Source organism: Rhamphochromis longiceps, linkage group LG16, assembly GCF_057381845.1.
Source record: "Rhamphochromis longiceps isolate RC_006_pf linkage group LG16, R_longiceps_female_GT1.1, whole genome shotgun sequence".
Lineage (NCBI taxonomy): Eukaryota > Metazoa > Chordata > Actinopteri > Cichliformes > Cichlidae > Rhamphochromis > Rhamphochromis longiceps.
In genome coordinates, this window is record NC_140572.1 from 21052350 (window position 1) to 21078562 (window position 26213).

The window sequence follows — 26213 nt, forward strand, 5'->3', positions numbered from 1 at the left end:
CATTCATTTAGACCTCAATCTCAACCCTGTCTGTCTCCCAGCTGTTGTCCTGACAACCACCTGCCAGTCAACTTCCCCATCACCATCTCAATTTACCAGCTGAGACTATTCTTCCCATCACTTACAGGCCATTTGTTATATCTACAGCAAATGATGCATACTAACACCAAAACAGCCCATTCAGCATATTAGGATGTGAATGCTCCAGAGATCGTATTCTGAAGGGTTAAGAGAAGACACTGCTGTGCAGCAGATTTCCATTAAGAGGGTTTAAATGGTTTTTATTTCCTTCAGCTGCCTATTCCATTAAAAATGTTATACAGTACATATAAAGTCTGTAAGATTAATATTGCAACCTAAAGAATTACTTTTGTCAGATAAATACAATCTATATTGTTGTTCTTTGGGCTGTAGACTGGCTCCATAGTGTAGTGGGTTACATGTTTGCCTAAATACATAAAAAAAATCCCTAGTTTGATTCTGGGAGAACCCTTTTGGGGCTGCGTGGGGAAGTGCATCCAGTGCAAAAACTCTGCCAAAGCAAACATGTGGAGCTACCTGCTGTGCTAACCCCCTGTGAATAAGGAAACAGTTGAAACTAGTGCAAGACTGTAGTGTCTTTTATTACTTTAGACATCAACCGTGGAAATGTCTGTCTTACATAAAACTACTCGTGGCAAAGTTTTAGGATTATTTTGAGCAGTTGGAAAGAGATAGTGCTTAACAAGTGCTACTCAGTTTCAATTCATTCAAGAACAAGTGGACATTTTATCCACAGCTCCCATAAATCTTGATGACACCACAGCCCAGAGGATTATTATGTAAATTTGATTTTGGGATGAAGTGTCAGTTTAAGTTGGGATGAACCAACCTGATGCAAAATGATGCCCCAGTGACAAAAAAGTGCAATTTCTCAGAGCGTGACTCCATCAGTGGAGGCTGATGAATGCTGAGGGAACATAATGTTGAACAAGGCAGAGCAGCACTTACAGAGAACGTCAATAAATAATGCACTTGAACACACTGTAACATGCTACTCACAGAATCAAAGTCAGTGGTGCAGTATCAAATTTTAAACACAAGCCTGACTTTTAACAGGATTGTCATATGTCTCATCTTCAACCCACATCCGGAGCGTCCGGTGTTACCTTGGCAACACTGGAGGCAGGAGGCTCCATCTAACAGCAGTAATCAATCTGCCCTGCTGGGCCTAAATTTGTGGATGCACTTAAGTGCGTATGTGAGAGTGATGTTGGGGTGAGGCACAGTGAGAGGGCATAAAGAGGAAACAATAGCCTTCCATCACACCCGTCACTCGTGTGGTTAACCGAATCCCGCCTGGTGATTTGAATAAAATCCATTAACCCCCTGAGTGCTGATCTCTGGGCGTGTGGCAGTGGTATGTGGGGCACAGGGATCCCACTGAGAAGCCACTCATCCACAGGACGAGCATGAAGAGGCACAGTGAACCAGGCCATGTGGAAAATCGCAGCCACGGGGTAAGAAAAACTATCAGTTACAAGCCAACGATAACTATGAATGAAACATGCGGGGATAACAACGCGCATTAGAGACGTGCGCCTGTCTGAGCTTCCTCCGAGACTGTCCCAAAAATGCAGTACTCCTCCGAGAGGGAGCCTGTGCGGAAAATTGACTCTGCAGTGAAACACAGTTGCATCACTGCAGACCGTTCTGGTTGGCTGCACCGAGAAGAGATTCACCAAGGCAGAAACTGACACTAATGTAAAGCAAACATTCGTTAGGGTGTTTGTTTAGTGGAACGAGGCTGATGCACAGTGGGAGCTACTGTAATTACAAATGGTCAGGCTCAGGGGTGCACGCACACCCGCTCTTATGCTCCTATTGAGTAATTTTTTACTCCTATTATAAAGACAAGGCATAAGCACACTTTAGTCTTGCAACAAATAAGCATGGGGCTCGTTGAGGAAAAGCTGCAACGTATGATAAGTAAAATGCACTGTAGCATTTTTCCCACTGCTGATTCAGCTTATAAGTATAACGTGAGATTTTGACTGTATAGTAATTTGCCCTCTAAACTGAGCTGAGAAGGAGGGGTGTGGCATTGAGATTCCATTAAGGTATCCAATGCAGTGCTGGCAAATGAAATGGCACAGATGAGTCTCATAGCTCAACCAGGGCACATGCTGAGGCCTGGTTACCATGGCATCTGTGCCCTCCTCACACCTATTAGCTTTCATGCCTTCCTTCCTTGTTGTGCACCCTGCCCCGGTAGCATTATGCCATAATCTTCCAGATACAGCAGCTGGTAATCTGATGAATTTCTTGTATCAGCTGTTTTGCAGCTTCAAGGCAAACAAACTACAAAACTCCCATCTACTGTTCAAATATACAGTGGATAGTAGATTTCTGGATGGATATCAATACAGATGTTCAAAACCGCAGTTTAAGCACATTTAAATGCCAATGTAAATATGTTTTTTGGAAGGTAATCATATGTTTTAAGGTGTTTCAGATATTCATCACGAGATCTTTGCGAAATTAATGTGACACTACAGATAAATATTGGCCACCGGCATGGGTAAATGTCATCTAATTTACTTGTATGAAGACATATGGGTCGATATCAATGTTGGCTCACTTATGGATCAATACCTAACACACAGTAGGTATATTAGAGCCTCATCTTAGCTTAGTATAAGCTAAACCCATTTCATTATTGATTCACTGTTATATCAGATCACTGGTTTGCCGGAATTGAGAGCAAATGCCAAAAACATTTCATTTACTGCCATATAAAAACAAGCCAAAAGCCACATTTTAGGACCTGAAACAACCAAGGTGTATATTATATTACTGTTTTAAAATGCATTCTTTTAAAATGGCAGCAGAAACAACAAGTCCATACATGCACAGGAATAACACAGTCCACTAGGCTGTGTGAAACCTCTCTGAAATCAAACAAAGGGTGACAGAGTGTGAGCCTGTGTAATATATAGTGGTTAATATCTTAAATCCGTTCGTGGACTACAGATAACCCAGAGGAACTGCTGCTCATTAACATATTACATTACCACTGGGCTAAAATCACATAAAACTGAGTCAAATATGCAAGTCATGACACTCCCTTAGAAACACCCCCTTTTTTTTCTTCTTATTTTGTGCCCCTCACTGCCAGGATATCTGACGTGATCAGGAGTGTGTTCCTGTGTATTTTTCCACAAGTATTTGCAGAAGCAAACCTGTGACCTTTCAGTGACTGGATATAGCTACTCCCACCCTGCTGCCCATTGTAAAAGGAGAAAGTTAAGACCTGACACAGTTCTCTGGAATGCAAACTTTAGTCCCCTCTGATCCGCTCATGTGGAATTAAAGAGAAGTACAGTAGAAGAAGAGAGGGAGGAAGAGGAGGGTAGTGCGGGCTGAGAGGGCTGTTGAAGAGATACCTTTATGTAGTGCAGGGCCTTTATGTCTCCAAATGCACAACTGTAAACTATACTGTAATATATTGCGCACTACCCCATGCTCCTCCATTACCTCTCTTTAGCCTAAAGGTAGCTCCAGTTCTCGTTGCACTTCTGACACACTGCCCTGTCGGGCACATTTAAAGGAGAACAAAGGCCAAAGCCTTGCCAACATCACTTTTGATCATGCATGGGAAGAACTGATAGCTTCCATGGGTTGACTCATCTATTCAGGGAGGGTTCCCAGGCTGGCAGTGTCCTCAAGCTCTCTGCACAGGACCCATCAACACTGCTCAATAATAAATAACTGTAGGTGCTACACGGCTTCACTGCAGCATCATGACTCTGACCGACAGAGAGAGAAGACACGTGAAACTGCTCCAGTCACAGTTAACACCTCATCCAGCTGTGTGCTCTCCAGACAGCTGCTGCTGCTGATGGAGACATCTCCAACCCCGCTTTTAATATAAAGGCTACTAGGTCGCACAGAACAAGGGGAGCCACTTCTCTATTACACAGCTGCAGCTTCTGTTACAGCAGATCTCCTTTCAGTCTCGCCCTGAACCCCATTAACCACACAAGACTAAATCACTTCAAATAAACCATGCAATCTGGATGATCGGCTCAAATAATATGCTTACATAAAAAGCGATACTAATGTAATAGAAAAAGGAAAGTCATGAGCTCCAGATAAATTCGGGTTATGTGGCTGCATCTGTCTGGCGAAAAGGAAACCATTTTCCCACGACGGCAGCATTGAACTTCATCAGTGATTCCTGCGTGCTGGTGTATCTCAGGATTTTTTTTTGGCAAGGGCAGCCAATACCCGGTGTGATGAACATCCGTGGATTCGTCTACCTACCTTTATCTCAGAAGCGTTTCATATTCCTTCACCTGCGTGTCGGTGTCAGCGAATCTGCCGCCGAGGAGCTGCAGCTGTTCCTGCTGCTGTGAGGCGCGTCTGCACGGAGAGGCAGCTCACAGGATCCTGGCCATTGTGGTTCGCAGGACCAGAAAGGGAGGCAGCATGGGTGTACAGCACGCTTTTACAGCGCGTTACAATGAGTATTTTCCGCTCTGGCCCGCAAGAGGTCGTCCTTTACGACTACTGTAGAAGGGTCAGGGCCGTCAGTGAGTGTAACTGATGTCTAAATGTGATTTGCTACTTAACTTGACATTTTTTTCACGAAGAAGCTCACGTGGAACTTCTCTAATTAGAAAATGAAAAGATTAAGCCCCGCCCAAACGATCCTATATCTAACCTGTAGACTAAAATAGCAATTATTATTATTTTGTCATTATTGATAGATGCGTTTGAAGCCAGTCATGTTTCGCTGTGCAACTGAACACAGTATATAGTATAGTGTATGCACTTTTTTATACTACACGTCTCTGTGAAAACGTTGTAAATTGAAGACTGAAGATTTTGATGGGGAAACTGACAGATTACTAAGAATAGGACTACATTTTCTGTCTGTTAAGGGTGTCTTTAATAGCATAACAGAATTAAAGAAATATCCAGAAATATCCACCCAGAACCATTTCAGTTATTTTACCTATGATGAGCAACCCGTAAGGATGGCCATTACTCTGAAGATAAGGGTTGGATCTGTTTAACTATGATCATGGTGAGACCTTTGTTAATTCATCTCATACTTTGTCCTTATCTTTAATTAACTTGTATGGACTTGCTTTTGCAACACATCAGCTTAACACATGATATTAATTATAGAAGAAAGAAGGCTTAAAGGTAGGGTTAATAGGGGCTTAACACCTGCACCTGATTGTGCCATCTCATTAGTGTCATACCAGGGATGCAATTTCTATAATAGTTCGAGGTTCTGGTGTCATAGCTGACACTTCCAGGGCCCTGGCGCCTCACCTCTGATCTCTGCAGACAGAAACTGTCTGTGGGCTCTGTAGTGGATAAATTGCCAGAGGAAATTCCATCACAGGTAAGTGACAGAGACTAAATGTAGAAGGGAACGTGCCACTTTTCACTGTTATTAAAAGAACCAACTTTGCAATCTGAAAAAAAGTGAGATTTTCTTGATCCCCTGCACAACAATAGCAGTAATCAATAAAATACAATGGTGCTAGTTTTTACTTAACTCCTGACCTTGAACACAGCAGTTGACAGGAGATACATTTAGTTGTTTCTCTCTTGGGTTTTTAAATGCATCACATCTTCGACAGGCTGAATTTCCCTTATGGCGAGACTTTTTCTGCATGGATTACACTGTAATTAAAGCATATGCTATTGAGGAATCTCCAGGTGCTGCAGAACCTCTTGAGATATCTTATTAAACAAACATTTCTCAATAGCTCAAGATACTCAAAACCCGTATGACAACTATGATGTCAAATATGATCTATATAATATGATAACAAAAGATTTATTTGGGCCTGCTCGATAACCATATTTTAAAAACTGACATCACACCACGAAGAAACCGCTTACCGTATATGTAGTTCTCTACAACGCCAGCAGAGGGCGACGTTGCTCCTTTCAAGGAAAAATAAACTGGAATGAATTCTGAAATTTACAAACTCAAATTCGAATACATGTGCAGGAAGAATTGCATTAAACTTATAATTACATTAAATATATTGTATCAAAATTATGTGTGTGATCAATAAGCCCTTGTTTCACCATTTAACCAACATCTCTAAACACACACAAGCTTTATGCTTCTTTGCCCTATTTGCCCCGAAATCTGACATTAAGCTGAGCCCCGTGTTCCCTGTATTCTCAGAAGCATTGTGTTCAGTGTGTAGACCAGTGCGTGTAATGTGCTGCATGCACAAAGGACTCTCGCTCTTGCTGCTGGAGTGGACATAAACAATACCTCGAGCCCCATGGGCCACATTACAGATTCGCATAAATGGACGACAGGAGGAGCGCAGGCAGCCTCAGACTAATGGAGAGGAAAACCACAGGGGCGAGTGAGCTGAAAGCTACATCCTGATGTCATCCGGTATTTGGGCAGAATGTCAGAACCTTGAAATGTTCGGAAATCTGTTTTTGAATGCCCAGAAATTAGACCTGTGTGTTCGTTTACCCATGACTAAGACAGAGGTGTCAACTTCTTTACAAACACAACAAACAACCCTCTAAAAGAAAATATAAACTCACATTTATTTCTCAGCATTTTGGTGAAACTTTATTGTTTCTGAACTCTTCCGGATTCAAAAATATTACAAGATGAATTTGAAAAAACAAGATGAGCCTTTTTACTGTTTATTTTAAGCAAATTTGATTTGAAATGAAATTCCAGCTGCCATTAGAAGAAGGAACACAGAGCACACGAGTGTTTTACAGTTACATATTATATTATATAAGTTTCTTTAATACTTGGTGGAATAAGAACCAACCCCAAGCATGATAATGTTTCCATAAGTTAGTGATTAATAAACAAAATGCAATATGTGATATAGAGAAGGTCCCAAAATATTTTCCATTCTTCGGGTGCTTCTACGGATGTTAAGTCTCCAGTGCTGCAGCTCATCCTCATAATGAAACATCATCATGCAATAATAATGTCAGCGTGGTATTCCATTAGGATACAGACCAGGGATTCCCCATATCCCTTGTTCTTTAGTGGCTGGATACGCACTGCCACACTTGTCCTAAATGTCCAGCACGTGGTCGAGATATGAGATGTAACAAATCGCGAGTCGCAAGATTTCAATCTTGGACAACTTTTTGTCTGGAGGGAGAGTTGGGAGCAGTTTCCTTAGTTCTGCAAAGGCCACATTGAAGGCTACAACACGGACCCGTTCCCTGGTGGCATGCGCAGATCGATATTTGGCTGTGGCGCGCCTCTTGCGCCTCTTCTCCTCCTTGGAACGCACTTTGGCCTCTCCATCGTGGGTTCCGACCGGCATGGACCCACACTGCGCACCGAGGGAGTCCAGAAGGGTGTCCGTGTGTCCCCAGGGGAGATCAGACTCCTGATGATCACCGCTGAGCATCATATCAAAACCTCTGTTAAAAATAGAATAAAAAAAAAATACTACTAGGCAAATGAAACTGAGGCAATACTGTAATTCTATAAAACATGCACAAATCATGGATGCAAATATGAAAACATTTTATTTTCTTCTGGCTTTTCCTCATTAAATGGCAATTAGGAACAAATGCAGGGATATGAGAGACTCCTGCTGCCCTTCAGTGGAGAATCTGTAGTATTACCACTATAGCGACGCTGTCCGAGGTACTGAAACATCAAGACAAGAAAACAAAGCGAAGCAGCCCTTGTTTGTTTTGCAAAAAACAACTGGTATAATAAGAATAGCACACATTTATGATATATTTCCTGAAGATAATATCTATATGTAGAAGAGTGTGCAAGAGGAACATCGGATTGTTTGTGTTTTTATCTGGTAATGTTTCAACTTTCTTGCAGATTTCGACGAACCAAACAAAAAAACAAAAGAAAAAAACGAAAAACGCGCAGAAGACCTTGGAGTAACGACCGTGGAAACAAAAAACAAGGCTGAACTTACCTTGTGCATTCGAGGAGAAGGTTTCATCTCATTCAGCAATATCAAATATTTAAGCTGCAGGTAAAGTTATCTCGCCAGCAGCCTTCATGGTCTCTGACTCTTGATTTACCCGAGTGGAGAAAAATAGCTGAAAACTGGACTTGAAGTGGAGTAAAAATCAGCCCACCTCGTCTTTCCCTTCCACCACACTGTCACTATTGTATGGCTCCATTCAGCAGCAGCATTTTTTGGTCTTCTTCACCCCCCACCTCCCCTATGCTTCCTCGCCTGTCTGTGCGCAGGATTAGACACTCTCGTCTTACTACACGGAGCTCAGAGACGACAAGCAAGACGGATGACGCTGTCTTCTTTCGCTTTTATTAATCAGCAGGTAAAAATAAAACCTGCCTGAGTCCCCGCCCTGTTTTATGAGATTTGTTTTTGCAGACGGTTCATTTGAAAGGTTAAAATCCAGTCCACTACATTGAAGGTCCACTTGACGAAAACTTCTGCTAGTGACGTCACATTCCCCTGGCTCTTATTAGCAGAAGGTCAAGTGAGCACCTGGGTCTACACAGAAGGAAATCAAAAAGCCGGTGGAATATCTGCTGTAATAGCCTTGACCTGATGCAAGACTGAGTCATATTTGTGAAACTGGAGAATTAGAATGTGACAAGATTGCTGGTAGAAAGCTGTGGATCTGCAAACCAGTGTGCACAACTCTTGCTTTGGACTCAGGAGGGGAAGCGTTTTTACTTATACATATGAAAATCTAATTTCATGCAAGCTATGCATACCATGCATTAATATCTATTTTTATATTGAGGATTAGTTTTTGTTTTTTATACCTCGTCTGGTCCAGTGTGCTAGTTGCAAAGCTGCGGCTATGACATTTTGATCTGCTCATTTCTGGAAATGTCAACGCTAATCATTACTAACATAATCACTGAGAGTAAATCACCACTGAGCCTCCACCTCTGTGGTAGTGGAAAATGTTTCCTCAGACGCTGTCAGAAATGGCACAGTAAATGCTCGACTGGATCGTGTGAAGTTATTGAGATGGCCTTGGCATATGGCTAACATCATTACCGTTCTCTCGAAGCCGCTGCATGAACATTTATGTGTTGTCGATTTGAAAACGGCGTGGATATGATGCTCATCACAGGAAAGAAAGAGGTGCACGTTATGACAATGGCTTCCCAAAGTTGCAGTGTTGGCAAACATGTGGCCTTTTCAAAGAGGACTTGACAGACATGATGGCATCCTTTGCATTTCTTTACACCGCTTAGATCTAATGCCTATGTATCATTGACTTTTTCTTTTTCTTTTTTTTGCAGGACTGTGAGCACTTTAAACATCTGAATGAATTAATTTACCATCATTGCTGGAGCAGTGATGATCAGCTCTGCCTGTATCTGGCTGTAGCTGTAATCTTTCAGCAAGTTTTTATTTATGCTGTGATATCCTATAAAATATAAATGCTGGCCAGTCTGGCCCGCTGGCAAAATCACGCAATCTCTTTTGCCATCATCATGAAAAACCAGTACATGGATAATTTTTATTGATAATGAATAGTAAGAACATTCACAGTAAAGAAGGCATGCAGCAGCCAGAATAAAAGACCATTTTATGAACAGCTACTGTAATTATCAGTGTGAATACGATTTAATCAATCTAAGATAAAACCATACATAGCCTTGTAATGACTTGCTTCTTGATATTGCAGCCCAAAAAATGCTTTTCTCACAGATGTCTTGCAGGGTTTGATTGATTGATTGATTGGTAATTTATTTCAACATGTGAACAATATACAAGTACATTTAGAAAAGAAATGAGAGAAAAAAAATATACTATACAAATTACATACAAAAAAACATTCTTATTAATTTACATGTTGAAAGGGAGTGGGAAGAAGTATACACTTATTTAATCCCACCCCTGTCCCATAAATTATCAGTGAATATTTAGTCAGCTTCCTTACTGATATAATTTGTAATAAAAATAGTGAACAGATTTCTGATATACTATATACTATAATATCACATCATGAATTTTTTGTTTGTTTGTTTTTAAATAGAGACATTCACTTAATTTAAATATTTTCCTTTTCTTTATAGATCGAGAAGATCATATTTTTATAACTCTTTTTGAACAGTTTTATGTTTGGACATTGCTTTAATTCCATATTCAGTTTGTTCCATAGTTTCACTCCTTGAACAGAAACACAAAAGCCTTTTCTTGTAGTACGTACCTTCATTGTTTTGAAGTTACAAAAACTTTTACATCAGGCTGCCTTTTGCAGATATATACTATATATGCAAATGCTCTGTTTCTGTGCTAGTTTTTCTGTTCTTTTTTACTCGTTGACCTTCATTTGTCTTCTTTGACTGCACAGTTTGGCTTAATGTCAGCAGATTCTGGAGATGCTCAAACAGTTGCTCAGATCTAATGACTGACTATCTATCTATCTATCTATCTATCTATCTATCTATCTATCTATCTATACACACATGTACATATAGAACCTGAGTCAACACCACATTATTCAATTCAAGTAGCTGTGACCATAAAGTCTAACTGGTCTTGTATCATCTCCTCCTTTTCTTATTGGTTCTTCTGGGTTTAGCTTCTCATCTGTCTCAGTCTGGACACCATCTGTTTAAAGGACACAGACACAAACGTCATATTTACATCTCCTTATTCTCATCTGTTCATAACACTCATGCAAACCCGGGCATTATGAAAATGCATTTGCTAAATATTTTTCTTACACACAATAAAATTACAAAAAAACAAAAATCAAACTAAAATTCCTGTTTTTGTCAAAGCTTCTATTTTTACTGTGAAGAAAATATGCCTTAGTATCCCCCCCCCCCTTTCTTTTTCTTATTTTCCAGAACTTTACCTCCATCATCATTTGTCAGCTTCTATAATGAGTTTGCAGCAAACAGCACAGTAAATGTGAATGAGTTACAGTTTTTCTCAGTCGCTTTGGTGCGTTTCTCAGATCAGAATTGAAATTCTCATAACTATTAGTTCAACCTCCACAACACTCAGTCATTTGTGCACATCATAGTAGCAATTTCTCCTCTCTCTGAACAAGCTGCAAATGATTTTGGACATGAATCAGTTGCTTCCATACATTTCCCTGCTGCTTTCTGACATTTCCATTTGCTTATGTCATGTCAGTCAAAAGTAATCATACCTATGGATGCTGAATAGTCGTTCCCAATAAAACTAATAGTCATACATCCATTGCTTGAGTCATCACACACAAAATTGTTGAACTAGTTATCACATGCCAAATATTGGCCATCTGTCAAGCAAATCCTATACCTTTCTGTATCATTTTTCCTGGAAATGTCTCCGAAATTGAACAATTGATCTCAGGTGAATTACAGCTGTCACTCATGAGGTTGTTCACTGTCAATTATGGATGAATCCTGTGAATCCCCAATTGGCAAGCATATATAAACTGCGCAGGAGCTAGTGTGTAACATTTCTACACTTCTGTGACACAAAATGGAAGGTCAGCACCGTGGAAGAGGGGTGAGGATGCGGGGAGGAAGGGGAAGGGGAAGAGGGAGAAGAGGCAGATATAGGCGGATTCCTAATGAAATAAGGGCTACAATTGTGGACCATGTTGTCAATCACGGCCTCACCATGGAGGAGGCTGGTCGAAGGGTGCAACCCAATATTGGAAGAACTACTGTCAGTTCAATCATTCAAACATTCCGTAGGGAAAACAGGTATGCAAACAGTAATACACTGTACTGTACTGTGCCATCTCAGACAACGGCGTCCTCACCCATATCCCCCTTCTTGGTCCATACAATACCCAACATCTCCTGACATTTTTAGACACTCTTTACAGGGACCTAGTCCCTGAGAATGAGAGAGGTGGAGGCCAACTCAGCAAGTATGTTGTTGTCTGGGATAATGTCCGTTTTCACCACTCCCATCAGGTCAGAGAGTGGTTTGCAGCACATGACAGAATTCTGGTTGAATATCTCCCTCCATATTCCCCATTCCTTAATCCAATAGAGGAGTTTTTCTCTGCCTGGAGGTGGAAAGTTTATGACCGGCATCCACATGAGCAAATGGCCCTGCTAGCAGCCATGGATGCAGCATGTGACGACATCACAGCAGGGTCCTGCAGAGGATGGATTCGCCACTCCAGGAGATACTTTCCTCGCTGCATTGCGAGGGATAACATCTGTTGTGATGTAGATGAAAATATGTGGCCAGACAGACAGGAACGTCTGGATGTGCCAGAATGATTTACTGTACTGTTACATGTGCTGTTTATTGTTCACATTAGTGCACAGCTCTACCAAATGGGTGATTTTATGTTTACATGTATTCTACAGTGCACAAGTGACTGTAGCATATTTTTCTTTTGCACAATTCTGTAGGATTACAAACACTTCTACACAATGGAAATGTGAAACGTACGTATTCAGTGTCTCAGTTACTCCCAAGACTCCCATAACATCTACAGTGACTTTACTGCACATTTCAGATGGCTGTACAGGTAGGCCATAGTGCTGTCGTCAGCATTTTCAGGTGTCACCAATTGTTTTTGCAATGGGAAACACTGAAATTATAAACTGTCATAGTGGGAACATGACAATGCCATTTGACTATCTTGTTCATAAAGATGGTGTCAAGACTTTTCATTTTGATGGCACTGACAGTTTCATTGACATGGATACTTGCTTTTGAGGTATGGATAATCAATTCTGTGCATGTGACGTGCTTTTGCAGGCTATCCACTAGGTTTTGCAGTTTGCACTAATTGTTTTGGGAAATGCACTAACTGCTGTGCAAATGTTAATGGTGTTCTGAGGAACGCACCAAAGCGACTGAGAAAAACTGTAAAGTAGTTAAGGTTTATTGTGTTCCCTATTCCTTCCCCTCAGCCTGGTTAACATCTGCTGTCATATTTCGTTTCTGCTGATTTGGACTTTGGTGGCATCTAATCAATCAGCTCAGTCCTCATGGTGACAGGGAAGGAAACAAAGAGGGCAACGGAGGAGGGGAACGACAACAGTGAACAAAAACAACAGACAGAGAGAACTCTGATGACTGAAGACAACATCAACCTGTGAGCAAATGTTCCGAATTATTATCAAGCTTTGCTGTAAAATTTAAGCTGACATTAAATAATTAGTAAAGTAGAGAGATAATTTTATTCTGTACACTTCCAGTACATAAATTTTACTCACTGCAATGCCAGTTGGCTTGGCACAGCTTCATAAGCTACTATAAATGCTGAGGAGGAGGAGGAATACACGGGAATACACGGGCAAAGAATTATATATATATATATATATGCTGTGTAATAATTAATACAGAGAAGGTTCAATAGAAAAGATGAGCTAATTATTTGTCATTTATTAGTTTATTTGGGGTTCAACACAGGGTCAAAAATAATGTATTAACAAGTTTTCTACTGTCACACAGAAGTGTGCAACATGTTAGAGATAGAGGGAGACATTAACCATAGAGAACTTTTTCATGCTTGTGCTATAACATCAAACAAATATCCGGGAGGTTTGTGTGTCATCCACTCGACAGAGAACACAGGGCAGTGTTTCCCTGCTAGACACTGCCACAGTTCAGTGAACATCTCTTCATGGTGTTGCCTTCAGGGGCTTTGAATTTGAAAAAATCTATTTGCTTGACAAACATATAATAAGTGACTTATTATCCAGATAAAAAAAAAAAAAAGTACTGAGGGAGGATCAGGAAGGGGCTGGGCGAGCGCGCTGGCACGCACACACTGACTAATGTAGAGAGAGAGCAGAGATGTGCCTTTTAAAAAATGCATCACTTTACAAAGGCACAAAATGTGAAAATATAGATTAAAAATGGCAAATGGCAACATGTACTTGTGAAGAAACTGCATACATACCAAAATCTTGCACTGTTACTAACTCTGTGTTTCTCAGTATGACTCCTTAAAAAGGAATTTTAGGGTTTAAAGTTTCAGAGCCAGTGTAATATTGCTCCAGGACATCCCCATGGATCTTTTCCTAAAGGCTGATGCAGCAAACCCATTTGTTTCGCTGCCAGGCAGCAGTGCTGAGGTGGTGCCAAAAGTCTCCCAGTAAATCCTGGACTTGTGTTTACTTCTGGTCATTGCAGTGATTAAGCCAGTGACATTAATCCGTGAAAGGTTGCAGTATGCATGCTTCACAATGATTCTGTTCTGTCAGTAGCAACAAATCATGACTCACCATCTGGATGCCCATTACTCACTGTTGATTTTTACAGTTTGTGATTAAACCATAAACTGCATCAAATCAATGTGTTGGGTCCAAGAGAATCAAATAATGTCGCCATCTAGTGGTAAGTCAGAAGTACTCAATAGGAAAAGTGGAGAATGGATAATTATTTGTGTTATTCAAATATTTGTAATTCATATTAAATATATTCAGCAAACGCTTTATATGAAGTATTACCTAAACATGATCCAACAAAACAGTTTTTGAAGGATCGACAGCACAAGTCAGGATGGCCGAGCGGTCTAAGGCGCTGCGTTCAGGTCGCAGTCTCCCCTGGAGGCGTGGGTTCGAATCCCACTTCTGACATCATCTGTTTTGTGTAAAACTGAACAGTTTCCAATATGACATCTGCGACCGAGGCTTTGAACTATGAAAAGTTTATAAATCGTCATATCGGGGTCCTGGTTGATATCATATTGTTCAAAATGAATCCACTAGAGGGCACATCTGGCTCTTTTCACTCTGTGCATCCAGTAAAGTGCCATAGAAGTCTCAGCGAATAAAGGAAGATTTAAAAAAGAAAATCAAGCTGTTGCTTTTTAAATGAATTCTTCAGACTAAGCTCAGTGCCTCATACAGTGAACCATGAACTGCTTCTTGTTTTAAAATCACAGTTTTTAGAGTGATCGAGTTGCTTGTTATTATTTATCAGTGATGTCAGCGGAAAATAGAATGAATTATTTAGTGAAAACATATCGTATGTATGTCTAGGTAAAAGGTTTCAACACCTCTTACTTCTCAAGCACATACGATTTCCAGTCCAACTTTAAAGGGAAAAAGGTTAATATTAATAAATGAATTAATTTTATATTTTCATTATAACTTTTTTAAATTTTTACATCTTTAGTTGTGACTCCATAGCTGCTGTTACAAAACTTCTCGAATTGTTGGTGGAAACGTGTGGATCTGGTTCCAGATTGGGCACAAGCACCAAATATATTCCCAATAACATTTATTAAGCTATTTATTTACATCTATCTATTCTTTTTTTAATCAATATTTTAATACTGCTATATATCTTTAATTTGTATGTAAGTATTTGTTTTTACTTTAGAGAAATAGTAATACAACTGCAAGACTTTCCATTGTCCACACGATGGCACTGCAACTCACCTTTTTCTATTAATACCCATATAGATAAGATTGATATGTAATTATGTTTGCTTCTTTTAATGCCCATAATTTACATGACCGCAGGCTAAACTACAATCTAACGATGGTTTCATCTGTGTGTAACTATGTGTTTTGAAGCCCCACTGCAACATGTGATCAACCACGAAAACCCACTCCTGGTAATTGTGCAACTGTAGATTGAGAGGATCACTCAACCACCGGACTCACGTAAGCACAGCAGAGCACACAATGCTGCAACAAAACAGCCTGGGATCGAGTAGCTGGATGTATCGCTGTAAAAACATACCCCCCAGCAAAACACATGATCCCTGTCTGTTACAACAAATGTACAAAGGGAGGGAATGCTATGACAAGCTCAGTAAGAAGCACAGTCAAGAGCAGCACACTAGAGTGAAGTTTAAGAAACAGAAGAGCCACAGAGATGACATAAAACGTCTCATAAACACTAAAATGCTCCGCAGTTTTCCAAAAATCTAAGAACTGCTTTGACAAATGTCTGCCAGTCATTAAAGATGAAGTCAGGCTCAATAAACTAGAAAAAAAAGACAGACCACAGAATGAAACATAGCTGACAGTGCTTAGGCTATACTGTATGTCTCATTCAAGTGGCATGCTGCTATGCGTTAATATGCAGCAGTTGCTGGTTACCCACCTCCTCCTCACAGTGGCTGGGATAGAGAGACTTAGGACAGCCTTTGGTCCCAGATGTATGCCAGCTCACGTCTGCCTTTGATGCCTTGTGCTGGCTCTAATTTTTCTTTTCTTTTCTTTTTTACAGGGCAACTTCCATGAGTGGGCTTCACCTCCGGCAACTGTTTCTTTGCAGAAAGCTAATGCAAAGGAAAACAGTGCTGGAGACCAGTAACAGTAGAGTGAGAGGATCACTCAGCCACATCTGTTTCATGTGGCTTGAAGACTTCAGGAGTGGCACACCATACTGAAAAACCCCAAAGACAAAGAAAGAAGCACACACGCTCAAACATCTACAGTTGCTGCACAATAGACCACACATGCAGAAACGCAGACAAACATGGGCTCTGTCTCTCTCAGGATTGGCCCAAATGGGAAAAAACTCACATTGTCTTGAAGCAGAAGAAATACTTGGATTTTTTAAGTTTAAAATAGGCTAAATCTCCAACTTACTTTCAGTGAATCCACATAAAAGTGCTACCCATTCTCAGTAACAGATATATGGAAATAAGAGGCATGAGAATTAATCCTCCAGTGGCAGCTGGCTGATTGATGACCTCGATTGCTAACTGAGAGCACCTTAGTGTGGCAGAGCTAGATGGGCATAGACAAACAGCTTGTTAGGCTTCACACTAGCCTGAGCAGCTTGCACACATTAGTAAGCCATCATTCATAGCTGACACTTTGCCTCAGAAAAAGGAATTTTCTTTGTCTAGTTTTTGCTGGTAATTGTGGAAAGTTTTGCTTCTGATTAGACTTAATCTAATCTAAATATTTCTTTTCTTGGCAGCTTGGAAAGCCTTGACTGTGTATGCTCACTAGCTTATTCAGCGCTGCTGCCAAAGATGCTGCTGTGGAGGTTTTAACAGTTAGGAGCTGCACAGCAGATGTAACAGAGCTGGCATGGCATGATGTTTGAAGTCACTGCTATTGCTGTGGACATCAGCGGTATAACTTTGGGTTGCAGGAAAAGTAAAGAATCACAAACACGTCTGTTATGCAGGGAAAACCTGCATAAGTGGTATGGGAGGAAGGGAAACCAACATGAAAGGGCAGGATTAATTCACAGAGGAAGAGCTTTATTATTTTTCAGGTAGAGCCTGAGTGCCTGAGAGCATTTGTGTTGCCCTGTAAACACATATTAAACCTAGTTGTAAACGTTTTTTATTAAATCCTCAGTTACTCATTCAGTGTTCTTGCAATCATGAAAAACTGGATGGATCAGGCGCTTACACTACTTAAAAGAATCAAATACCACGGGAGCTTTCACAGTAAGGGCTCATAAGAGATTTTTTAAATACTGTCTGGTTATGTGGAATATTTCCCCCCACTGAATCTGTTTACTACTTATACAGAACAAGAAAGCCATTAGGTCTTTAACCTCTGGGAGTTCTGAGTAAGGGTTTAGTGAAGATGGCATTAAAAGAGACTAAAAGTCACACTGTACACACTGCCAGTGTGTTTCACTACAGATAAAAAGGCATTAAACAGGCAGATAATGGTGGACATGATTTACTACATCCTGCACAACTGTGGCACCCAGGTGCTCAGATTTTCTGGGATCCAGCTCATGTTTCTTCCGAGCCCCGCAACGCTATGCAAAAGGGCTTGCGTGCATGACTGCAAACCTTCCAGGGAAAAGAGGCACTCTTCTTTTACTCCCTTGGACTCCTTTGATTAGGAAAAGGATTTCCAGCTGAGGCTCGAGGTCCTTGAGAAACACGATAGCAAAGAGTTTAGACTGACAGTAGAGATCCACCTGCGCAAAAGCTACTAACAGTGTTTGTTTAGTTAATGGCAAATTAAAGCTGCTTCTATTCTGAATTTATAACTGAGTAGAACATTTTATTTTCCTGTTAGACTTCCTAGATGGTAAATATTGTCATTAAGACCTAGAATGTCTACAGCTTGTCTTGTGTTTGGTATATGAGATATAGCCAGGATATCGTAAAAACATCTGTATGATGTAAAATATCATTGGCCAAGTAGAAAATTCTTAAAATTCAGCAAATGTGTTTATATAGTTTGTAATTTCAGCTGTTTTTTAAATGTAAAAAATAGGTTGCAGTATATTTATCAGAGAAAAATCAGACAGCAGATGAAAACTGACTTTATGAAGTAATCCTATTTCCCTTTTACTGGTAAGCCCACTCCCATTTACGCTGCTCATGTGGTGAAGCTTGCGTTTTGTCTCGTTCTGGCGTTTTTGTGTAAAGCTTCGACTCGTGTGTTTGGGTGGCCTGACTGAATGTTGTTTTGAACAAATCAGTCGTCTTGCATGCCATCTGGGTGAAGCTACGGTGCAGTTTGTAAACAAGCGCTCTGGTGAGTTAAGGGTCCGCTTCCATGCAGGAGCGAGGTCTGCGAAGACGCATGAGTGGCTGAGGCCTTTTCCCAGAGAAACAGCTTTTGTTTGGGTATGGAGGAAATGAGATGGGGGGAGGGGGGATGGAGGGGGGGGGGGGAGGCACACTTAAGGAAATGGCCTTGCACTCAGATGTGCAGACCACAGCCTGTCACATGTAGGGACTGGATGGTGTGCATATTTCACAGCTTAGGTTTCACAAGGTCACTGCGTGTTTGTTTGTCTTAGTCGGGTCCAGCCTCATAATCACCTGTCTTCATAGCAAGAACATTTTCAGATCATATCCTTTTTTTGTTCTAAAATGACAAAATAGAAAAAAAAACTGTTGAGGTAATTACTAAAGATGTCATGCAGGTCAGTGGAAGTTTATCAGCTAACGTGTTTTAGCACATAACATATGTAACTCATTATGGCCTAATAATGAAAAAATATGGCAATCTTCCATGTAAGCAAATCTACACAGCAACCTCTCAATGCCATGAGAAGATTCTGAGGAGGACTTTTTCTGATGACGTCATCGTCCCAGACACAAAACTATATAGTGCTGGAGTCTGAAGTGTTTATGTATGTTAGGGCTGTGCCATGCTCTGTGATCTGGTGTCCATCCTGCTCTCCCATTGTCCATATCAGTTCTCCCACCCTGTCTGCATTGAAGGCCATTTTTGGCTGGTTCAATGGCAGGAAGTGGGCACCATCTTATACCAGTGATTGAAAAGTCTCCGGAAAAACAGTGCTGGAAGTCCAAATGCAGATATTCATTCAGTCATAAATAACAATCTAATGTTGTGACCTGAAGGTAGATCTGGTGGACGCAACATTTCCCAGGCCCTCTTTATGTGGAGTATATGGAATATATATATTTTTTAATTGTACAAAAGCAAAAGAGTAAAAACCACCATGTGCAGTCTGATGTTATAAGTTTTCTTTTCTCATCCGTGAGTTCCTGGAATTTTCATTTGCTGCCTTGCAAAAACTTACACATGTAAAACAGAGGAAATAACACATTAATTAAGAGGCATTAAAGGAGCAAGTTCCTTTTTTTTTTGTTTAAAGCAGAGGAAGACTCTAGTGAGATGTTCCATCTTGTTTCCAGACCTAATCAAATGAGCCGAGGTTTCTTTTTCTTTTTTTTTTCCTGTAGCCTTCTTTACAATTCAACTTATTTCTACAGCCTAGAGAAAGTCTGTAGATTTAAGACACTTCTTCATTAGCTTTACTTTTTAGACCCAGAAGCTACATAAAATTCTATTTGCAATCCATGACTGGGTACTCATCTAGTGTCATTTTTAAACATACATGGTTTGTGCTCTGCTGTAGCCAGATGTCATATAAAAACTCACAAATGTTTCCAGGAGGTGAGAACAAGCCACACAAACTTCACCCGGTACAAAGGACAACTGCAGAGCTACTTTTTCTTTACTCTTGTTTTTAGGTTTTTGTTTTGATTTACTTTAGGCACAAAAATCTTTTGATTAGGTTTAAGAAAGGATCACGGATTGGGTTAAAATATATGCTTTGACAATGTTAACTGCATGTTAGAACGTAAACTTCTTCCAACTGTAACAAGGTTCTCTCTCATTTTCATTGTAAGTGGCACCGTCAGTGAAGACACCAGCTGAGACCTTTGGCTGGAGTTTCACAGAATCTTTTTCAGACTCTGAAGGACTCACGCCTAAGTAATAAGTAGTACACAAAAGAAGTTCTTCTGAATGTGTTTATTTCAACTGCACACTTCAAGAAATGTGTTTCTCAAAAAGTTAAAAGGTAAATATGAAGAATTTACAGTGTAAAGTAAACACTTTCTTCTACTCTAAATCTCCGAGTAAATCTCTGTGAGCCAGATATGACTGTTTGTTCTTTGTTAACTTTTGGGAGTTTTGATTAGTTCATAAATCGGTGCTTGTGTTTGCACCAGATGTCACAGGGTTAACAACAGGCCAGCCTTTAAATATGATGACTCACAACAGAGTGGGAGAGAGAGAGATGGTAAAACGCTGAAGAAATACGAAGCAAATTATTTATATCATCCATCCTTTCAATCTTTCGAGGGTTACATTAAAATCCAATCGGTTATTCCTTGACAAAGAAAAATGCAGCTTGTCGAACTTTGCTTGCGTGTGAGAGACTGAATCCATGTGTGCTTGTACACGAAGAAAAGCGAGGCGCGCTTCAGACCACTTCTATTAAGATTGGCAGCAGGAAAGGTCTGTAATGAAGAACTACCGGCGTTAACTTTTATGCTTTGACTTTCAGCTGCCCCCTTTACCTTCCCATCACAGAGTGCCCATTGTATGTTCCCCATCATTATGGAACTGAGGTATTTACTCTGACATCTGAGTACAATCCCTGGTCCAAAAGCCACACCAATCAGGCTAGCCTTTTAAACCACGTTTTTCTTGCAGCATGTAGATAATGTTGTTAAAAATGACAAATTCAGATCCTGTGAATAAAAAAATGTAAATCTCTCAGTTCCAAAAGCAATATCACAGCCTGTATGAAAAGAGTCCATTACAACAGCTGTGGAGGAACAGGACCAAAACACTCTATTCAAAGGCCTGAAAAGGAGGGAAAAAACACGGGTGAAAAAATAATAACAAAAACACCACCGCCTTCCTCTTTTCATGAACTTCTGCAGGATGTGTCTTTCATCCCTTGCTCACTTTATCCTCATCCTTTGTGTTAGTCTTCCTCTCACCTATGTTAAAACTCACAGGAAACTTTTACCACAATGGGAAATTTAACACATTTTTTTTACAAATGAGTGATCTGAATGTTCATTGGAGATGTTTTTCTCTGGGGATTTAACCATAGATTACCACATATAAACAGTCCCACAAATTAGGCTCTTGACAGGCATTTTTACTCGGGTCAGCTGGCATTGATAGGGCCCAGGCGAGCCTGCACTTTGCAACTCTGTAACTCTCACACGGAAGGCCTGCCATCGTGTGTTTTGATGAATGGACATGAGGCTATTGGCTACGATTCAGACTCTGATGTATAGGGTGCCTGGTACTGAGAGGCTGACGTGAGGCAGCAAAGCTGTTTTGTATTTACAAGCCAAGGTTGAGTGTGGCTGGGAGGTTCTTGGAGGCTTTTGGTGGTTTGGAGTGTCAGAGTGACAGGGTTAAGGCTCCAGTCAGCCATTACGCTCCCTCTTTAAATGCGTTTCTGTATTCTAATGAGAAGCAGATCTCTCTTGGAGCATCTTCACCTCAAACTGCAGGGTGATGATAAAAACAGACACACGATGAACACAGCACACCCTATTCCTCATTTCTGTTTGGTCCTTTGCACTGATGTTCAGTTTTGTTTCTATTTGACTTGTTTTCTCTCTTTTTTTTACTCCCTGGGATCATTCTGTCTCTGTTAAACATCAATAAAAGCAATGAAAGACTGGAAATGGCCTCATATGTTTTTGTCTGAGAGCAAAAGCTGAAACTGGGCTCCGGCTTAGAAATGAGACTATGAGGAAAGGCTAGATGAATGAGGGTGCTAATGCTAGTGCCCCTCTCTAGCAGCCCAAAGCGCAGAGGGTTGGACTCCAGATGAGGCCTGCGTTGCCACATCCTGGCCGTAATCCCCCTGCAGTGCCATGTTCACTTGTGTGCATGAAATCTGTGGGGAGACCAGGAATGGGAACCACCTGGGAGAGAGACAAATGGCTTGAGGTAATTTTCCATCGTATGTTGCTCTTGTGATTTTAATCGATCACTCAGTTTTTTTTCTTTAAAGGACATGATATTTATACTTTACCACCATGTAGATCTTTTTTTCCCTTTTTTCCCTCCATTTAACCGAGTCAGACTTCGTTCTGCTAGCATGTTTACCTACATTATTTATTCCATCATCATGTTTGAGTGCTTTGGAGTCGTGTTTATATCCAATAAAACCCACACTGTTTGGTCTTCTCTCAGTGCCTCACGCTCACATAAAACCTAACATGTACTATGTTTGCATTGGAAATGTCGCTTTGTGTAGGTCACCTCGGCATGTTGATGCAACGTAAAAGTTTGAAACTTGTTATAACACTGTGAACTTGATCCCAGGGACCGTACGTCAGCACCAAGGCTTTCATGTACAACCATAAGCTGGCAAAGACACCTATAAGTATTGAAATATTGCTGCAGGCTTCTCCAAAACAACACCGCATTCCAGAAATCCTGATGGTCCATTTTTCATCTAATGTTACAGGACAATAGGGGTGAAAGTTACCTACAATTTCTGTGAACTTTGTCAACAGGATCGAAAGGCAATGTGTTGCATTGCACATGTCAGGATTGTCAGGATAGGATTACCAGATTAGCTGTAAACCCTGGGGTACAAAAAGAGAGGGACACCTTCTCCTGCAGCTTGTGGAGAGATTCTGTCATTCACTAATCCATACTGGACGTTCAGTGTCCCCTGGGGCTAGACTTTTCTTCACCTATTACCTATCTCCTGCATGATCTCAGTGACCTGGCTCATAGTAATGAACATGAGCAGTTTGCTGTGTGTGTGTAAAGGAAAGAAAAAGAGTGTGGGGTGTGTAAACGGCTTGGGGAAAGCAGAATTTGCTTTTTGTTTGAATTACCAGTGCGTGCAGAGATGATGGACAAAGTCAATGGAGTATATGAGCCGCAGCCGGTCATGGCCAACGACTTAGCATGAAGGCACTGACAGATTCAGTGAGGTAAGGGAATGTAGAGCAAAAAGAAAGCTCTTCCAGAGAGCCAGAGGAAAACAATGGGAACAAGTTAAGACTTCAAAGTGACTGCTCTGGTCTCTAATATTAAAAAAAAAAAGGATCAGTTTACTGTCCTGGAAGTGATCAATCCACAGAGAATTATCTTTACAGTTCTGTTTAGGGTTTTTAAGTTTTGTACCATCTTTAAACTGATCCCTCACAAGTATGCTGCTTTGTTTCACTCTTATTGTTCTCTTCAGAGCCATTTTCCTCACAGGAGGAAGCGTTTTTTTCAGCAAAAAAGCTCCGAAAACCCCTCACTGTTTGCTCAGAACACAGATATAGTAACTTACCAGTGAACATAATGGATCTTTTGGCAGCTAAAGACCTATTTCCCCTAAGATCAAAAAGGAGAGTGAATACATTAACCAGATGGCCAGGATTAAAAAAAAAAAGCTTACATAATCAATTGTTTCAGGCAATTTTAGGAATATTTTTGCATAAATGTTCAGCACAGAGACTTTTGACATTTTCCTTTTTTTTTTGGACATCTGAGCAGGTCTCAGGTTTCACCTACATTCATGGAGCTGTTGTAAGGTATGCTCGGTCAGTGTGAGGAATGCCTTGATTGCCACATTTCCTGACAGAGACGCACTGTCTCTGCCAGACGCGCACCTGCACGAACAGATCCCGAAAGATCACCTCATCAGAAGCTCCGGTAAAAATATATTATTTTGGCAGAGACGGGTTGCAAAAACCCGAGACAAAGTCCAGCTTAATAAATAACTTCCAATCTTTTGTCCTTTGAATAGCTTTGTAAGGTTCAGTGGTCACCCCTCCCTCATGTTCATGCACTCCCTGACAAGCTCCATCCTTGTGCGAGCTGCTTTCAGCTTCGCTCACGCAGGTCCTTCTCGGCTTGAAAGATAAATTTAAATGAATAAGTAATTAAGTGAAAAATGAGTGAGGTTGGAGCAGTGGATAAGCTGGAATGTGCGAGTGTAGAGAAGTACACGGGGGAGCCTCTGAGCAGGAGGGGAGGTCGACTGTAACAATGTGGTGGGGAGAAAGTTTGAGAGGTACCCTTTGAATGGACATTTGCAAGAAAAAGAATGTGTCGGTCAAACCCGCCACCGTGAAGCAGGGCTAGACAATGCAAACAGCCGTCATTTGCAATAACTGATGCAGTCTTTCTCCGTTTGGTTCCTACTCACTGTTTTCCCTCTTCAGCATCCCTATCTTTTTCAATCCACTTATCTCATGACAGATTATCCTGCTTCATCTTGATTTAATTGGGCAAATATCTCTCAAAAACTGTGCTTGAATGATTAAAAACAGTAAGCCTTTATCAAAACAGATAACTCAGGATGTCTCTATTTAAGACTGTGCAAATGAAGAGTCAAATGCTGCATCTCAGGAATTTTGGCAAAGACAAGCAGATTTTACTTAGCCTTGTTCCTTAGCGAACAAACCTGTCTAAAAGAGTTTTATAGTGTGTATAGCATGAAAAGAAAAGATTAATCGTGGACTCTACGTGTAGCCTGGTACGTGCTAGGTGTGGGATTAGTGAATCAGACGTGGAATAACACAAGCATTAAAGCTGAGTTAAGTAATACTTGACCACTTAAGGGCAGTGGAAAAAATACACATCACTTATAAACTAACAACTACTGTGTCAGTGTATTATTTAAAATATGGCTCCTATTTACTTACTTTAGAGATCCAGAATATTAACCACACATCTTTTTAGATACAGTTTCTCTTAGTTTACCAGGTTTTCTGGACTTGATGACCAAAACTTTATGCTTTCTTCTCAACCGAATGAACTTCTGAAGGAAATTCTCTCAGATGTTTTCTCTCTCTTTCTCTCTCTCGCGACATATATATGCAGTAAACATCATGGCAGCGGCTAAAATGAACCGCATGAAGACGTGAGCTGAAGATGTTTTTAAGTAAATAAAGTCAAAATGTCTCTAATGTTATATAAGTGAATTCTTTACTCATTACACCTTTATTAAGGATGTTTTTGTGGCAGAAAGCATGTTGAAAGCAGAAAGTACACAACACACACTCTCACACACACCCAGCCACCCCTGCTGTTCCCACTCTGGCTTCCCTGTGAATGAGGACAGCAGAACAGAGGTTGGCAGCAGTCTGCGGGGCTACGGATGCTTATCAGAAAGGCTTACAAATCCCCCCCTGATGCTTCTGATATGGAGGACAATGGGTATGCGTGCGTAGTGGGAACTCTCTTTAAAGCCTTATTGAAACTGACTTCACTACTTTGCTCTTTAATGAGGTCAGAGTAGGCTGCTGGCTGTATTTCATTGCTGTATACAAGGCATGCAGTCATAATAAACTTTAGCCCAATTGGTGACCCAAGCAGGTCAACAATATCATTTTCAGAAAGAAAGGCTGGACACTCTGTACCTGGTTAAGTCAATACTTCCCTCATTAAACACAACATCAAAGACATTACTTCCCTCTGCAGAGGCTCATGAGCCCGATCAAAGTATATTATTATGATTTGACAAAGCAAATATCCTTTTGCAGTGGACTCCTTAAATAAATCCCACAGTTTCTGACTCTCTTTGTGGTCCCGTCTTTGTATTGAACTTGGGGTTAATTGCTCCGGTGGTGGCAAAAGCAGCTGCGAGGCCACCAGAGTTGCAGGTGAGCAGAAGCTTTTGACAAACACGCAAACCTCCCACGCTGCTTTGTGGCGCTTTCAAAGAACATTCTTGAAATGAGACAGCGTAAGAGTCAAATAAGAGGATAAAGACTGAAGTGAAACTGAAGAAAACTTTTAAAACGAGCATTGCATTTCATGAATTCTTTAAGAAAAAAAAAAAGACAACACCCGCAACACCCCTTTGCATCATGATTTGGTCGGATTGTTCAAAATGAACCTGAAACACAGCAAACATTAGACAAAAATGTAACTGTCATTATTCAGAGGATGTTTTCAGTTATCTTTCTGGGGCTGAATGTTGGGTTTAACCCATGTCTTGGTTTTGGGTGGGAGCCAAAAACAGTAAATGTGATTTACTGAATGTCTGCAACTGGTTTCATATTTAGTTGACTAGGGCGGGTGCGGCAGGGAGTTGCCCTCATATGAATATGTCTGCTGAATATAATGA

General features: G+C 40.7%; 2 protein-coding genes and 1 non-coding gene across 3 annotated transcripts in view; 1 reads left to right on the forward strand and 2 right to left on the reverse strand.

Annotated features, from left to right (window-relative positions):
• LOC146651039 (vang-like protein 1) overlaps positions 1-4465 on the reverse strand; it is a 29847-nt gene extending 25382 nt beyond the window's left edge. The window contains exon 1 of the mRNA XM_085383768.1: positions 4306-4465. The gene's annotated coding sequence lies outside the window, so the exon portion shown is untranslated. The remainder of the gene's footprint in view (positions 1-4305) is intronic.
• A 2165-nt stretch (positions 4466-6630) lies between these two features.
• Positions 6631-8130, reverse strand: LOC146651041 (helix-loop-helix protein 1-like). The gene is made up of 2 exons (XM_085385414.1): positions 7953-8130; positions 6631-7431 (listed from the first exon to the last, which is right to left on the reverse strand). Exon 2 carries the CDS (start codon positions 7419-7421, stop codon positions 7074-7076), a length of 348 nt encoding a protein of 115 aa, XP_085241540.1. The 5' UTR covers positions 7422-7431; positions 7953-8130; the 3' UTR covers positions 6631-7073.
• Positions 8131-14444: 6314 nt separating this feature from the next.
• Positions 14445-14527, forward strand: trnal-cag (transfer RNA leucine (anticodon CAG)). Its single transcript has one exon. It is a non-coding gene; the product is annotated as a tRNA-Leu (tRNA).
• The last annotated feature ends 11686 nt before the right edge of the window (positions 14528-26213 follow it).